Source organism: Mesoplodon mirus (assembly GCF_964341445.2).
Source record: "Mesoplodon mirus genome assembly, chromosome: 11".
Lineage (NCBI taxonomy): Eukaryota > Metazoa > Chordata > Mammalia > Artiodactyla > Ziphiidae > Mesoplodon > Mesoplodon mirus.
Window position 1 is genome coordinate 67,366,747 of NC_138987.1, and position 17,779 is coordinate 67,384,525.

The window sequence follows — 17,779 nt, forward strand, 5'->3', positions numbered from 1 at the left end:
GAATTAACTTCTATTTTTCCTGAGTGTAGGAATTGTATAATCCACAAGTGAACACACATAGGCTATGATTTACTGGCTTAATGCCTTTTGTAATCTGTGGATGCTCTTTGTATTACTTTCAACATATATGTAAATAAATATATTTATTCAAAATATTTATTTAAACTATATATATATCAGAAGCTAATAAAATATGTCCTATCATTTTATATATTTCTGTGAAAACTCATTTAAACCAGTAGTTCCAGTGCTGAAATCATTTTTGAAAACCACTACCCTGACAGTTTCATTTTTGTGAGTTACTTAAAGAAAAGTCTCCAGGGCTTCCCTGGTGGCGCTGTGGTTAAGAATCTGCCTGGGGCTTCCCTGGTGGCGCAGTGGTTGAGAGTCTGCCTTCCGATGCAAGGGACATGGGTTTGTGCCCCAGTCCGGGAAGATCCCACATGCCGCAGAGCGGCTGGGACCATGAGCCCTGGCCGCTGAGCCGGTGCGTCCGGAGCCTGTGCTCCGCAACAGGAGAGGCCACAACAGTGAGAGGCCTGCGTACCACAAAAAAAAAAAAAAAAAAGGATCTGCCTGCCAATGTAGGGGACACGGGTTCGAGCCCTGGTCCTGGAAGATCCCACATGCCATGGAACAACTAAGCCCATGCGCCTCAACTACTGAGCCTGTGCTCTAAAGCCCACGAGTCACAACTACTGAAGCCCAAATGCCTAGACCCTGTGCTCCACAACAAGCAAAGCCACTGCAATGAGAAGCCCACACAGCTGCAACAAAGAGTACCCCCGCTTGCCATGACTAGAGAAAGCCTGCGCGCAGCAAAGAAGACCGAATGCAGCCAAAAATAAATAAATAAAATAAATAGAAAAAAAAAAGAGGGGCTTCCCCGGTGGCGCAGTGGTTGAGAGTCCGCCTGCCGATGCAGGGGACACGGGTTCGTGCCCCTGTCCGGGAGGATCCCACATGCCACGGAGCGGCTGGGCCCGTGAGCCATGGCCGCTGAGCCTGCATGTCCGGAGCCTGTGCTCTGCAGCGGGAGAGGCCACAACAGTGAGAGGCCCACGTACCACAAAAAAAAAAAAAAAAAGAAAAGAAAAGTCTCCAAAATAAAATTGTGTCATGCAGGTAGAATTACCAAGAGAAGGTCACTTTATTGGAGAGCAGAAATTTAATATTATAATAGTGATCTGTGTTAAATTTTGATTTGGAAAATACTCATTTTGGAGATCTCAGGCAAAACTGATAACATTTAAAGGGGTCAGGATATGAGCACCTGCTGTTTAATAACTATATTGCTGACACTCAGACTCAATAATTTGACAATCTGAACTATATATTGCATATTTCAGGAGGGTAACAGGCCTTATTTATCTAATTATTCTTTAGCACACCAAGTTATAAATTTTTTGATAAAAATTGCTCAGGTATCAGAAAGTATATGATTTTTTTTAATAGTAAGGACTTTAAGTACTACCAATCAGCAATAAAAACAACTACCAAAAATCTAACAACCACAGAAAAAAGATAACCATTCTCTTTCTTATATGTATTAATTAGTCAAGACTGGATAGCCAATGAGAAAAACCTAACTCAGTTCGTTTAAGTGAAACAAGATTTAAGTGAAAAATAGATTGACATTATAGTTCAAAGTTCACACGTGTATGTAACTCAGAGCCCAGTGGAATCCTCAGATTCAGACTGTCATCAGGACTTGGTCTCTTCAAATCATTCAGTTCTGCTTTTCTCTGATTTCTATTTACTTTCAGCCAGGCTCTTTCCTGGCAGCCACAAGATGGCTGCTGGCATTCCCAGATTCACATTCTCACAGCTTTGGAAGCTCAGTGGAAAGACAGACTTTCTTTCCCAATAGTTTAGCAAAAGATTTCTGGGTTGATTCTTATTTAACAACTTACATGCTACCACCTGGCCACTTCTGACTAATCATAATCACCAAACCTGGCTGTCATGCCCATCTATGCACAGGGAGTAGAGTTAGAGAGCAGAGAGGTGTGGATTCTCTTACAAAATGAGCGAGAATAGATACTTGTTAGGCGAAAATTTTAATGTCCACCGCATACCTTAAAAACTGTCAATAGGGCTTCCCTGGTGGCGCAGTGGTTGAGAGTCCGCCTGCCGATGCAGGGGACACGGGTTCGTGCCCCGGTCTGGGAAGATCCCACACGCTGCGGAGCGGCTGAGCCTGCGAGCCATGGCCGCTGAGCCTGCGCGTCTGGAGCCTGTGCTCCGCAACGCGAGAGGCCACAACAGTGAGAGGCCCGCATACCACACACACACAAAAAAAACTGTTAACAGGCAAGGAATTATTCCAGTGTCTGTCATGTAGTCAATAATATATTTTGAAGACTACTTGAAATTACATAATTGAGTCTATTTAAGCATATTTTAAAATTCATTGAAAGCATGAGAAAGAATAAGGGTCCTTCCATTCTTTTTTTTTTTAATGTTTAAGTTTGTCAAAGATTATTCCTAGTTGAATTGACATTCATTGATTGCTAAATGACTATAGTAATTTTCCTTCCTAAAGAAGTGTACTACAAAAGGCATATGCATTCAACATAAAAAATTACGTATTGGAGTGATGTATTAAAAGGACATTAATGACCCTGAAATTCAACCATTATCTTATCCTCATGACCACAGGGTTCCAATCAACTTATCTCAGCTGGATAGCATGTATATACAATGTTAGAATATGTTTGGAAAAGTGAGGAAACTTGGGAAGGAGAGAATCAAAGAAAATAATCTGTAAAAGCTAACATAAAAATACCATAACCCCTGGTTCATTGACAGGCAATATTAAATCGAGGTTACCTGGCTTTCTGAAAAGTTGGCAGATTTTTTACAATTTTAAATCTAATCTAATAATAGTTCCTTTGATTTGTTGGTAAATATTATGATTTTGTACCTAGACAAAATATAACACACTCACTCTTCATGTAACTTTTTTCAATACTATTTTAGGGGTCTTCAAGTTCTACTTACCCCTGTTCTTGCAAACATCCTTGAGGCAGATCAGGAAAAGTGTTGGGGTTTTGACCAGTTTTTTGCAGAGACAAGTGATATACTTCACCGGATGATAATTCATGTTTTTTCGCTACAACAAATGACAGCTCATAAAATTTATATTCATAGCTATAATACGTAAGTACCTCTTTATATTTTTTCCTGTACTGTAATGCCTTGTTATATAATAATTACGTATCTTCATAAATCAGGAGAGGAAGTAGAAAAGATGCCCCAGCTTCACCAGAGGTACCCACTTTCTGCTTAGAAAACGTTTGAGTGCTGAATAAATTCCTTTTCACTTATCTTTGGAGTAAAAGGATTAGTTTTCTAATTTTCTAAAATTTACAGGTAAATGAGCTTGTTCTTACATTGCAAGTTTTACAGGACTATTTTCCTTTCTGTGCTTTCTCTCAAATTACGTAATCACATAACTACAAATAGCATTTACTACTAAATGGGCCAGGTTTTATTAAGAATATTGTCCTGTCACTTAAGAAATATTAAAGTGTAAGTCTTAAAGATAGTTAGTGTAGTTATTATTTGCATATGTGGCATAAAGCCCTTATTGAGTACTAGGGAAATAACCGTTTGTTTTATCTTAAAAAAGCACATTACACCCATGTGATAAAAATCTACCCATGTGATTGTAGCAGGGTAACTGAGGACATGGGAAAAGACGTGACCCAAGAGTCAGCTCACCTAACAAGCTGGGTGCGGGAGAATGTTTCAGGACTGCAAGCAGTACTGATTGCTCTGGGCACGGATCCACGCCTGTCCTTGGTATAATTGGGAACATAAGAAAATAAGGAGGTACATTGCTTAGATGTTCAAGGACGACACAGCCTGTGCTAAAAAGAACCTTTTTGTATTAGATAAAACTTAAATAAATACGCCATAGTGGACTGAGGGCTTTGCTGTTTTGCCTGAGCGAGCAACAGCCCTCTACCACTGTGCTTTAACGCATACATCTCGTGTGTTGGACTCATTTTCGTCCCTGACTGAACAACTGCAACAGTGATAAAACTACATAACTAAATCACTCACATCCTTACATGTGGAACTAGGGAAATCTGAATAAGATAGGTGGATTATACCAGTGTCAAGATCCTGACTGTAATATTGTACTATACTTATGCAAGATGTTACCATTGGGGGAAACTGAGTAAAAGGTATATAGTGTCTCTCCATATAATGTCTTTCAACTGCACATGAATCTACAAAGATCTCAAAAAAAATGTTTTTTAAAATGAAAGAGAAAAAAACATTACACCCTTTCTATATGCCTTAATTGCTGTTTGACAAGACTCAGCAGTTTTGATGCCTCATAAAACTCAAAAAGAGACTTTCACTGATAATTTATTAAGGAATAAAATCAATTAGATGGAATAATATTTTAGACATTTTTGTCTAATCTAGCAATATTATAAACATTAAATGTAATGTAAATAAATGAATAAAATAATATTCATATAACGTTAGGTTAAAATATATTATTCATCTTTATTTTGGTGCTTAATAGCCTGAATAGATATGTACCATAGTTAGGTGTTGGCCACTATTTCATCTTAAGAGTGTGCATGAACATAAAAAAGTCCACCCGAGCCTGAGCCAAAAATCACAGCAGAGGCTTTTTGAAAGTGGCTTTTTTTTGTTTGGAATCACAACATTGCTGCTGGAACATTTATTTGATTTCATGAATCTGTTTAGGGAGAATCTACCTTTTTCCCCAAAACATCATTTTGAAAATGCCTGATTTTATTAATTCATTTAACAAACATTACATAGTCATGTTTGTTCTCAAGTACTGTTCTCAGTTCTTTATATATTTAAATCATTTAGTCCTCAAAACAATTCTGTGAGGTGGAGACTGTTATTCCCATTTTATAGATGAAGAACCTCAGCACAGAGGAGTTAAGTAACTGAAGGTAATACAACAAGTAAGTGGTAAGTGGAAGAACTGGAATTTGAATCCAGCTGTTCTGATTTCAGAGTCTGTGCCCTTAAACTCTCTGCTATATTGGCTCCCTATTATTAAATATTAAAACTCCTGTGTATTGCACATATCCAATATAGGTATCAAACATAAAAATATTTTAGAATTGATTGCTGTATAGGCAGATTATGTGGAATTTTCAATTTAATAGACTTTATAGTATCTGCATCAACAAAGCAGCATTTCTGTGGACTGGTCATGATCTAAAGTATCACTGAGAAATAGATGTGTGGCCCTCATTAAAAAATTTTTTTTACCTCTTTTTTTATCCCAATTATGTTGTCCTTTTGGATTTTTCTCACACAGTGCTACTGTATTTCATGAACTGGTGTATAAACAAACCAAAATTATTTCTTCAAATCAAGAACTTATATATGAAGGACGACGTTTAGTTCTAGAACCTGGAAGACTGGCACAACATTTCCCTAAAACTGCTGAGGAAAATCCCATCTTTGTAGTAAGCCGGGAACCTCTGAGTACAATGGGATTGATATATGAAAAAAGTAAGTTGGGATTTTTCGTATTGTTCTTAGTAGCCATTAAAAAAAAAGGACCCTGAGAATTCCCTGGCGGTTACAGTGGGTAGGATTCCACACTCTCACTGCTGAGGGCCCAGGTTCAATCCCTGGTCAGGGAACTAAGATCCCACAAGCCATGAGGCACGGCCAAAAGAAAAAAAAAAAACACTATAAAAATGATTGTCATCTTCATAAAGTCGACTGATGATGACATTAATGTAGAACTTTTATAAATACTAAAATTTTGTAAGTTAATTAGTAAAATTTAAAACCCCGTGTGCAACAAAATTTAACGTTATTTTGTTTATAAAATGGTAAAATAGTTTGTCATATATGTTTTCCTGTAGCTCTCTGCTTTTAGTATTTTATTAACACTCAAAATAACCTTTTGTATCATAAATCTCAGTAAATATTTATTGTTTCCAGGGTGAATAGGACGCTTTTCCAGGCTTTGAAGTTTAAGAAAAATTAGATCTGCATTTTGGAATCTTTTAGATTATTAATTCTAGTGGTGAAAAAAAATTACCTGGATTTTTATATTTCTGTTTAGATCTTGGGATTTGATTTAGATTTAAAGAAAAGCATTGAGCTTGTTATGTTGGAATATATTTAAGAAAAAGAAATGAAACTCCTTAGAAATAGTGCAGGAAATTTGTTAAGGAATGAGCATTTTATTCAAGTGGTTTTCTTTTTTTTTTTTTTCTTAATTTATTTTTGGCTGCGTCGGGTCTTAGTTGCAGTACGCGGACTCTCTAGTTGAGGTGCGCAAGCTCAGTAGTTGTGGTGCGTGGGCTTAGTTGCCCTGCAGCATGTGGAATCCTAGTTCCCTGACCAGGGATAGAACCCACGTCCCCTGCAGTGGAAGGCGGATTCTTTACCACTGGATCACCAGGGAAGTTCCTCAAGTGGTTTTCTTTAACCAGGAAAAGAACATTAAAGAGTTTTACCACTAACATTTAATTTAGAGGTAATTTAGAGGTTAATGTTTAATTTGGAGGTTGATGTATTAAGGATGAAATAATTCATAATTTTTTATTTCTGATTTTAATTATTTCATATTTCAGTTTCCCTCCCTAAAGTACATCCACGTTATGATTTAGATGGGGATGCCAGCATGGCTAAGGTTAGTATTTAATTAAATGACTATATAAACATCTGAATTAAAATTATCTTATCAATAGTGGAAGCAATAAAAAGTGTATCTTTATATACACCTATATAATTTAGGAAATTATTCATTTAGATTGTTACCCATGACAAATTTTTGTGTTCTTTCTTCTTTGTATCCTTTCTTGAACTCATAGGAAAATTTTCTCCATTGAGACAGTGCATGTTTACCATTATTATGTTAAGGATAAAATATTTATCGCAGTTATATCTGTCCTTAGCTTTTAGAAATTAGTAGCTTACTGTGTTTTTAATGATAAAAACACAAAAGCTTGAAAATTTTTATGTGAAAGTTTTTCTTACCCTGTACCACAGTTAACACCAAATATTGACACTTTGTATTTCTTCATTAGGCAGTAACAGGAGTTGTGTGTTACGCCTGTAGAATTGCCAGTACCTTGCTGCTTTATCAGGAATTAATGCGAAAGGGGATACGATGGTTGATGTAAGTAATGGATTGAAATTGGAAAATTGATCTTCGCATAGGCCTCATTAAATAACTGGTAATCATCCCATCATTGATGCTTTACCTCTTCAGACTAGGTAGGGTCACGTGCATGATTTTTATTATAATACATTTGTTTCACAGTTTACAAAACGTTTAGCAGCTATTTTTTTTTCATTTGATTCCTACAAAAACCTTACGAGGCAGGACAAATAGTATCTGAATTTTAAAATTAAGAAAAAAAATTAGAAAAATATAGGATTTCCCTTGTGGTCCAGTGGTTAGCACTCGGCGCTTTCACTGCCGTGGCCCCGTGACCCTAAGAAACCTTTTGTGGATGAATATATGATATGTCATCTTTCCATCTGATAGAAGTGGAGAATGAATAGTCTCTTAAGAATTGTGCCTCTAGTTCTATACAACATCATTTGAAGTGTTTCAGTTTTATACACACATAATAATGGACTCAACAGTGCCCTTAGGCTTTAATTCTTGTGACAGTTTACGTTTACCCACCTCATACCTGTCCTTCTGTTCTCGAAAAAACAGATATGAAGCATTTCCTCATTCTTGTTCTGCTGCTGCTGCTTCTAAGAAGAAAAAAGTATAAGGCTCTTTTTTTTTCCTGTCACCTTTATGTTAAATCCATAAATTTATGCTTATAATTTTTTTAATGTGTTCACATATCCAGTTTGTAAGCCTGTGCTTTTCTCTTTCCATTAAGAAGCCTTTTTGTTTTTACTAAATGGTTTTTGGAAAAACCTAAGTGTTGACTCCATTTATTTTCATAGCATTGTTGCTAACAGCTCTTGTTTTATCTTGCTGCTGCTATCTACTCCAGTCGCTGCTCCATAAAGCTTTTGTTTCTTTTACTTATTAGCTTTTAGTTAAATAAGTCATGAGAAAATAGTTTTTCACGTAGACCACTGTTGGCAAACTTTTTTAGTTAGTAAATATTTTAGACTTTGTGGGCTGCAAATTCTGTTTTCATTTTGTTTTTACAACCTTTAAAAATGTACATACCTTTCTTAGCAGAAACAGGCATCAGGCCTTAGTTTGTTGGCCCTTGATATTCAGGTCTTCAATTATATACTGTGTCATCCTGCTTAAGTATAAGTCAGACGATAGTCTACTATGAGCATTAAAAATTAATTCTGGTGGTATAAAATGTAATGCTATTCAGCTTATTTGTGTGATTATAGATTAGTTTTATTCCTTAATATAATTTTAATGCCTTAGATTTCTAAACTGTTAATAGTGGTAATGGTTTGTGCCCTGGATAGGTATAAAGCGTCACAGAGATGCTTTCAGTAGTAAAAAGTGAATTGGCTTTCATAATGTATCAAGACTATTAAGTTTGTCTGAACAGAAAGTAGTACAGCAGTGTAGTTAGTGAAAGACAAGAGAAAACAAATAATTCTTTAGATAAACTAATGGGAATATTATTATTTTTTAGAGAATTAGTTAAAGATGATTATAATGAAACTGTTCACAAAAAGACAGAAGTTGTGATCACATTAGATTTCTGCATCAGAAACATTGAAAAGACTGTGAAAGTGTAAGTAGACTACTTCCTTACTAATAGTGGTTAAAATATCAACGATTTTCCATTTCTGTTTAGTTTGTTTAGTTATCCTTGGCATGATATAGCATGCTCTGCAAGTCTTTCTATTAAGGGACAACCTTAGATTAAGTCATTTCCTCATAAGGGCAAAAATACTCAGTCATTTCAGTAAGAAATGAGTACCATCTCTTTGGTGGGCATTTTCTCCTTCCCTTTGAAAACGAAAAGGAATCTGAAATAGAAACATCTCATTTTTTTTTACCTTGCAAAGCAGACGACTCTGCATAGGAAAATATAAAACCTGTGATCAAAGGAAGTAGGAAGAGGTATTCTAGAACCCTATTTGGGTAGTATTTTTAGAATTTGGAGATTACTTTTAGTTTACTCTTCTTTATTAATCTTACCCCTGAGAATGCCTTTTGAAACAGAACGATATTTTAAACTGCCTTGTTCCTAGGCTATACTATTTGTACTGCACAGGAAGTATAATAAGTGAAACTAGTATATATTCTTGACCTCCATTATTTCCGAAATCTAGTATTTCGACTATTATCCTGACATAAGACTGAAATAAAGTTGTCTTTTATAGTTTATCTCTTAATCTGCAAATTTATGAGCAGAAGTATATAAAATTCCTTCTTTATGGACATCAAGTTTTCTTGGGATCTGTTGCTTATAGGCTTTGCATTCAATATTCTATTCTTAAATAGTTATGATAATAAAAACTCAAATATAATTTATAAAACATCTTTTAAAATCTATGCTTATTTAAAATTTTATGCTCATTTAATTTTTCTATACTTGTTTTTCATACAGATATGAAAAGTTAATGAAGATCAACCTAGAAGCAGCAGAGTTAGGTGAAATATCAGACATACACACCAAACTGTTGAGAGTGAGTATTTACAAAATTTTGACAGTCATGAGCTCATAATCTGTTCCTTTGCTGGCAAGATTATATCTGAACTTTCCTAGAACTTTCCTAGAAACATGATGTACCTAAAGATCTCCAGAGAAAGAACAGCCTTTTCCCAACTTAAGGAACACTACTTTTTAAATAGACATGATATTACAGCCATTTGATTTATTAATAGTTTTACTTATTACCCCCTTAATGTTGGTCCTTCAGGTTGCTTGCTACTTCTCACACTTTTATGTAATGCTGTAAAAAATAACTTTGTCCATAAAATATTTTCCATATTTTACAAGTATAAGGTAACACATTCTTAACATTAATGTTAAAGAAGACATAAAGCATGAAAAGCAAGATATGTATTTGACTATATAAGAATTTAAGGGGCTTCCTTGGTGACACAGTGGTTAAGAATCCATCTGCCAATGCAGGGGACACGGGTTTGAGCCCTGGTCCAAGGAGATCCCACATGCTGTGGAACAGCTAAGCCCGTGCACACAACTACTGAGCCTGTGCTCTAGAGCCCGCCAGCCACAACTGCTGAGCCTGCGTGCCACAGCTACTGAAGCCCATGTGCCTAGAGCCCGTGCTCCACCACAATAAGAAGTCCACATACTGCAACGAAGATTAGCCCCCGCTTGCCGCAACTAGAGAAAGCCCACACGCAGCAACAAAGATCCAATGCAGCCAAAAATAAATAAATAAAATAAATTTTAAAAAAATATTAAAAAAAGAAAGAATTTAAGATCTCTATATGTTTTGGTTTGGTTTTTTCTTTTTTCTTTTTTCCTTTTTGGCCACACCACGCGGCTTGTAGGATCTGAGTTCCCCAGCCAGGGATTGAACCTGTGCCCTCGGCAGTGAAAGTGCAGAGTCCTAACCACTGGACCGCCAGGGAATTCCCAAGATCTCTTATGTTAAAAAAAAATAATGTTAAAAAACAAATAGAGGGGCTTCCCTGGTGGCGCAGTGGTTGAGAGTCCGCCTGCCAATGCAGGGGACACGGGTTTGTGCCCTGGTCCAGGAAGATCCCACATGCCACGGAGTGGCTGGGCCTGTGAGCCATGGCCGCTGAGCCTGCGCGTCCGGAGCCTGTGCTCAGCGACAGGAGAGGCCACAACAGTGAGAGGCCCGCGTCCCACAAAGAAAAGAAAAAAAAAAAAAACAGATTGAGAAAATGAGATAAAGGGTTTTTTTATATATATGAAAATAGCTCATACAAATGCATAAGGAAAACATTAAATCTGCAGTAAATAGAGAACATTTAGAAATGATTTTAAAATGAATAGATCTAAGTGAGACTCCTGGAAAAAAAAGTTCAACCACAAGAGTAATAGAAAATTGCGTATTACAACAGTAAAATACCATTTTGTCTTTCAAATTAGCAAGGCTTTAAGAATTATATATAATGCCAATGCTAACATGAGCAGAATGCAAAGGGCACACTTGTTTGTTGCTAGTAGCAGCATAAACCACCACTTAAAACTTAATTTGAGGGCTTCCCTGGTGGTGCAGTGGTTGAGAGTCCGCCTGCCGATGCAGGGGACACGGGTTCGTGCCCCGGTCTGGGAAGATCCCACATGCCACAGAACGGCTAGGCCCGTGAGCCATGGCCGCTGAGCCTGAGCGTCCGGAGCCTGTGCTCCGCAATGAGAGAGGCCACAACAGTGAGAGGCCCTCGTACCGCAAAAAAACAAAAAAAACCGCTTAATTTGAAAAACAATAGTATGTATCAGGACGCTTAAAATATTCAAACATATTCATCCTTTAAGTCCAATCTTTATCCTTTCTTTAAAACTTTTACAGATGCTCTCAGTTCTGTGGTAGATAAGTGATAAATTTACTAAGCTTAAAATGAACAGGATCTTAAATGAGGTTTCATTTTTTGTTTTTAAGAGGTGGTACTTTTTAGCTCTAATCAAAGAGCACAGTTTTTCATATCTACATTTGTACTTGGGGCTATGCTAATCTCCTCTGGTTTTCTTGAGATAGAGTACTAACATATTTTGTAGATAAAGAAACAAGCTTAATTGAATGATTAAAAGTATTTTCTATGTTTTTTTAAAAAGAATATTAGATGTAAGCAATGTTTTATAAAATATATTTTATATAAGATTTTTTTAAAATTAATTTATTTTTGGCTGCGTTGGGTCTTCGTTGCTGTGTGCGGGCTTTCTTTAGTTGCGGCAAGTGGGGGCCACTCTTCACTGCAGTGCACGGCCTTCTCATTGCAGTGGCTTCTCTTGTTGCAGGTCCCAGGCTCTAGGTGCGTGGGCGTCAACAGTTGTGGCATGTGGGCTCAGTAGTTATGGCTTGTGGGCTCTAGAGCGCAGGCTTGAGTAGTTGTGGCGCACGGGCTTAGTTGCTCCACAGCATGTGGGATCTTCCCAGACCAGGGCATGAACCCATGTCCCCTGCATTGGCAGGCAGATTCTTAACCACTGTGCCACCAGGGAAGCCCTATAAAATATGTTAATACTCATGTTTTATTATCATATAGTACTCTTGGTGGAATATAACCTAAGAAACTGTCCTTGCATTTCAAGATAAAAATAATTATTCTGACTTTGAACTGAAGTAATCTACAAAAGAAATGTTATTCAAACTTTAGGCTCCATTGGCATTTTGATGATTATTTCTGATTTTTGGTAATCTGGATCTGAAACCATTGGTTTTATTTAGCTTTCCAGTTCTCAGGGAACAATAGAAACCAGTCTTCAGGATATTGAAAGCAAATTATCTCCAGGTGGATTGCTGGCAGATACATGGACCCATCAAGAAGGCACTCATCCAAAAGATAGACAGTAGGTTATAACTGCATTGGCAGTTTCTGCTCTTATTATTAAATGTCCTTTTTCACATTGACTCAATTAATTTATTTGGATTTTTCTTTCTTAAATAGTGTAGAAAAGCTACAAGTCCTGTTAAATTGCATCACAGAGATTTACTATCAGTTCAAAAAAGACAAAGCAGAACGTAGTAAGTAAAATTTTCCATTTGTTAATCTGAGTCAGCCCTACTAGTTGTAATTCAGTTGAATTAATTTAGTATTTGTGTAAGGGTGACTACATAAGTTATTTATTTCAGAGATTTGGTTCTGTCAGGGAAGAGGTTGAATGTATTAAAAATTATCCTTAAAACCAACCTTTTGAGTATTTCAAATCAGGGATCAGAACTCTGAAACCTCTAGAGGCCACGCACATAATGGAAAGGAATGAGATTGGCCCGTGGAAACTGAGGGGGACTAGAGAGGAGGACCCCCACTCCCATGTGAAGGGGAGAGCCACTACTCAGATTCACCTGATTGTTTTTCCAGTGTTCCTAGGCCTCAAGAGAAGCTAGAAATAGACTTTATTAGAAATATCCTGATTTTTAAATGTTGGCAGTTAATTTTTTTTTTAACATTAGTACTGTACAGACCAAATAAAAGCATTTGTGGGCAGTATCTACCCATGGGTCAGAAGTTTGTGACATCTGCTTTAAACTCTTAGCCTTTATGAAGTAATAATCTCAAAAAAAAATTGCATGTGATTTTATGATTCTACATTTACAAGAGTAATACATATTCTTATTTTTAGGACTAGCTTATAATGAAGAACAAATCCACAAATTTGATAAGTAAGTGTCCAGATTATGTTTAATAATTATTTTTGGTTATGTTTCTTCTTAAAGTTGGAATTAATCATAATAAAAATGCATTTTAATCTTGGCCTTATAGAATTGTTACTGTATGTGCACATATTTGAGCCCCACTCATCTGGCCCCTGGTTGAGAGGTTACTGAGACGGGAGAATAAGGGGGCAGTCTTCTTCTGCCTCCTGTGCTCTGATTGCAGAAGGACAGATAATGGAGAACATAGGCAAGGGCAGACTTAACCACCTCCTTAACCTTAACCTCATTCGATAAATAGTTTTTGACCATTCTCCACTATCACCCTTCTTTTTCTCCTCTTGCTGCTATAACGTCTGTCTTAGAAACCTTAGGCTTGCTACCGTAAATATTCTAAACCCACAACAGTCATTACAGGAAATAAATTTCGTATATTTGAAAATTCTTTAATATTGGAAATAGAAACAGTGACATTGGTTTAAGCCTCTGATTATTTCTAAATTACAGGCAAAAACTGTATTATCATGCAACAAAAGCTATGACTCACTTTACAGATGAATGTGTTAAAAAGTACGAGGCTTTTTTGGATAAGTCAGAAGAATGGATGAGGTAAGTAAACTTTCTGGGGGGTGATTAGTGGTTGTCTGCACAATATATAATTTAATGTATATTATATATTTTAAGTAAAAATAATATTAGACTGCTTATTAATTGGTTCTTTTTGGTTTTCAGAAAGATGCTTCATCTTAGGAAACAGTTACTATCCCTAACTAATCAGTGTTTTGATATTGAAGAAGAAGTATCAAAGTATCAAGACTATACTAATGAGGTATAGCTCAAAATTATCTAGAAAAAAAAGGCTTTTTCCTACTAGGAAAAATTAAAATAAAATTCTTCTAAGTTTATATCTGATAATGATTGAGAAGAGAGAAATAGGGTATAATATGCCTATATTCAGCTCTGCTTGCCCACTTGTGGTATGTATTTTGAGCCAAGTTTTAAGATGTTTTACAGTGAAAAACATCTGATAGACCATTTTCTTAAATCATCTATAAGCAAAGTTTTTCTTAAAGAGTTTTAAGTATTATATCATTGATGGTTTTGAAATTAAAACTTAAAGCTTTAAAGGACTTATTAAAACCTGTAACATTTTATATAAGATCTGTAGTAAGTATTCTGTCCTGTGATTGATACGGTTTTTTTGTTTGTTTTTGATGTTTTAGTTACAAGAAACTTTGCCACAGAAAATGTTTGCAGCCTCCAGTGGAATCAAACATACCATGACTGCAATTTACCCATGTTCTAACACATTAGTAGAAATGACTCTTGGGTAAGAAATTTATTATTTGGTAACTGTAGTGTTTCCATTTGTTTTTATTTCATTTTGTGATCTTGCTCTTTTATTTTGAAATGTTTTATATTTGTTATGAATACATTTGCTAATATTATTTAATGACAGATCAATCTAGAGAACTAAACATACTATAAATATAACTGTAAAACACTTGAATACTTTTTTTGAGCACAGGTACTTTTATCTTTATTTTGAATATAGTATGAAGAAATTAAAGGAAGAAATGGAAGGGGTAGTTAAAGAACTTGCTGAAAATAATCATATTTTAGAAAGGTGAGTAATACAAAGATCATTCTGCCCTGTGATTATATACGCAATTGAGTACATAAACATACATCTATACTTGTATCTGTCTGTCTTCCTGTAACAATAGGTTAAGCAGTGGGAAAGGAATATTAAGTCAGAACCCTTAGGTTTTGTGAATTTCATGGTGCCTTTTAATGTGTTTGGGATTGTTTTGATAAAGACAAGTCAACTGTGATTGATTCCATTTTATAGAAGCACTGGTTAATAGAATTCGTTGAATCAGTCTGTGAAAACGAAAATCTTTTGCACATTTTTCAAAACATTTTCTCATTGGAATGATCATTTTCAATTCTGGATTCAGAGTTGCTTAGGAGATGCCAGCACTCTGATCAGTGCTGTGTGACTCACAGAGCCCTCTGAACCCCTCCTGCACGTGAGCGCCATCTGTTCATGGAGTTCTTTGAGGAGCTGAGTGTCTGCTTATCTCCAGAATGCTAATAGATCAAGGAGAAAAAGAGTTGGAAAATGTACAGAGCCAATAAAGCCACTTTGGTGGCTGTCTCCTTGTCTGGGTTCCTCAGAGAAGTTAAGTCCTATTTGGCTCATGAATAGAAGCCTTCTCTTTCCAGCCCTTAGGTGCTTCTCCACAGGTCTTCTCACCCACAAGATATTAACGCAAGGATTTCACATTTATATGGTGTTTTGTACACTTGAAGGGCACTTTCACGCTGCATGGCCTCACTGAGCATGCATTCCAGCCTTGCATTCCAGGGCACAGCAGATAGTCTTTGTCCATGTTCCACAGGTGTTGACGTTCATACCTGAAAAGATGAACTGGAGCTGGAACCCAGCCTCCTATCTCCCCACTAGCCCTGTTCTCTCAAATAAAAGACCAAACATGTTCATAAGGCTTGGAAAGGTTAAATGTCAGGAAATCACATGATATTTGAGCTACATGCAGAAAGTTATCAGGAGCTTCTATAGTATTATCGATTTTTTAAAATGAATTTAATGAATTGGTAAAAAAAATGTTTAAACAATATATAATTGTAAAAATTGAAATAAAAGACCCCACCTCCCCTTTCTCACCTCCCCACTCCCACAGAAGTGATCACTATTAATAGTTTGTTGTGCATGTGTGTTTTATAAGAATTGAATCATTCTGTTCATACTGGTTTAGTCTTACTTTTTTCACTTAAGACTGTATATCAAGGGTACTTTTTCATATCCATACATATAGCTCTATTTTTCTCATTTTCAGCAGCTGCCTGATATCCTAGTGTATGGATCTACCATATCTATTTGGTGCATCCCTATTTGTTGGGCATTTAAGTTGTTTCTGATTTTTCACAATTACAAAGCATGCTTCAGTGAACATACTTGTATATATACCTTCATGTGCTTGTGTAAGAATTTTTGAAAGGTTGACTTCTTGATGTTTCTAGATGTGGAGTTGTTGGGTCAAAGGGTATGCACATTTGAAATTTTTTATATATATATAAATTTATTTATTTATGGCTGCATTGGGTCTTTGTTGCTGTGCGTGGGCTTTCTCTAGTTTCAGTGGGTAGGGGCTACTCTTCATTGCGGTGTGCAGGCTTCTCATTGCGGTGGCTTCTCTTTTGGAGCACGGGCTCTAGGCACGTGGGCTTCAGTAGTTGTGGCATGCAGGCTCAGTAGTCGTGGCGCACGGATTTAGTTGCTCTGCAGCCTGTGGGATCTTCCAAGACCAGGGCTCAAACCCGTGTTCCCTGCATTGGCAGGCGGATTCTTAACCACTGCGCCACCAGGGAAGACCCTGCATATTTGAATTTTGATAGGCGTTGTTAGTTCTCTAAAAGGCTTGTTACAGTCCCATTGTCAACACTGAATGTTATCAGTTTTTTAGATGTTTGCCAATTTGTTTAATAGAAACCAACATCTTGTTTTAATTTGCATATCTTTGGTTAATAGTGATGTCAAACATCTTTTTATAGGTTTATTTTTTTTTTCTGTGAATTGCCTATTAGGTTTTAAAGTATTTTTCCTATTGGTTTCCTGTTGGTTTATAGCATCTACATAGTAATTATCTAACTCTTTATAACTTTTTATAAATTTATGCAGTTTATAGTTTCTTCACAACTTTAGCTAAATCCTAAATTTATTCTGAAAGGATTAGCAAGTAGAAAAGACTTAAAATATGTTTTAACAAAATTTTATATTGAATCACATGTTTTGTGGAATAAAATCCCTACTTCCCAAAGCATGTCCAATAAGTCATGTTTTATTTTCAGGCTTGACAATACATGGGTAATCAGACATGGCAGAATAACTTAAATGTTAAATGACCACTTAAGGATTTGTGCCAGAACTAGTAATAGAAGCCAGGTCTTGTGCACTGTCTCCATATGGATATCTATCACTTAAGATTTTTTTGTATTTAAAATCACTTAAGGGCTTCCCTGGTGGCGCAGTTGTTGAGAGTCCGCCTGCCGATGCAGGGGACACGGGTTCGTGCCCTGGTCCGGGAAGATCCCACATGCCGCGGAGCGGCTAGGCCTGTGAGCCATGGCCGCTGAGCTTGCACGTCTGGAGCCTGTGCTCCGCAACGGGAGAGGCCACAGCAGTGAGAGGCCCGAGTACCGCAAAAAAAAAATAATAATAATAAAATAAAATAAAATCACTTAACGTCATCCTTCCCAACTCAGTCTCCCCTGTAATTTACTCATCTTCTTCCCCTTTCTCCTCCTACCATGAACATAAATTATTTTATTTTATTTTTTTAATGAATTTATTTATTTTATTTATTTATTCTTGGCTGCATTGGGTCTTCATTGCTGCATGGGCTTTCTCTAGTTGCGGCGAGTGGGGGCTACTCTTCGTTGCGGTGCGCGGGCTTCTCATTGCCGTGGCTTCTCTTGTTGCAGAGCACAGGCTCTAGGCATGCGGACTCTGTAGTTGCGG

At 36.6% G+C, this 17,779-nt stretch overlaps 1 protein-coding gene across 3 annotated transcripts in view; it reads left to right on the plus strand.

The window, feature by feature from the left end:
* TBK1 (TANK binding kinase 1) overlaps window positions 1–17,779 on the plus strand; it is a 40,800-nt gene that overhangs the window by 21,454 nt on the left and 1,567 nt on the right. For all 3 annotated transcript variants that reach the window (XM_082636921.1, XM_082636922.1, XM_082636923.1), the window contains 13 exons: window positions 2,983–3,162; window positions 5,327–5,523; window positions 6,603–6,661; window positions 7,059–7,150; window positions 8,607–8,708; window positions 9,531–9,609; window positions 12,310–12,431; window positions 12,530–12,606; window positions 13,206–13,245; window positions 13,744–13,845; window positions 13,969–14,065; window positions 14,460–14,566; window positions 14,792–14,863. In XM_082636921.1, coding sequence (XP_082493047.1) covers window positions 2,983–3,162; window positions 5,327–5,523; window positions 6,603–6,661; window positions 7,059–7,150; window positions 8,607–8,708; window positions 9,531–9,609; window positions 12,310–12,431; window positions 12,530–12,606; window positions 13,206–13,245; window positions 13,744–13,845; window positions 13,969–14,065; window positions 14,460–14,566; window positions 14,792–14,863 — 1,326 coding nt within the window. The remainder of the gene's footprint in view (window positions 1–2,982; window positions 3,163–5,326; window positions 5,524–6,602; window positions 6,662–7,058; window positions 7,151–8,606; window positions 8,709–9,530; window positions 9,610–12,309; window positions 12,432–12,529; window positions 12,607–13,205; window positions 13,246–13,743; window positions 13,846–13,968; window positions 14,066–14,459; window positions 14,567–14,791; window positions 14,864–17,779) is intronic.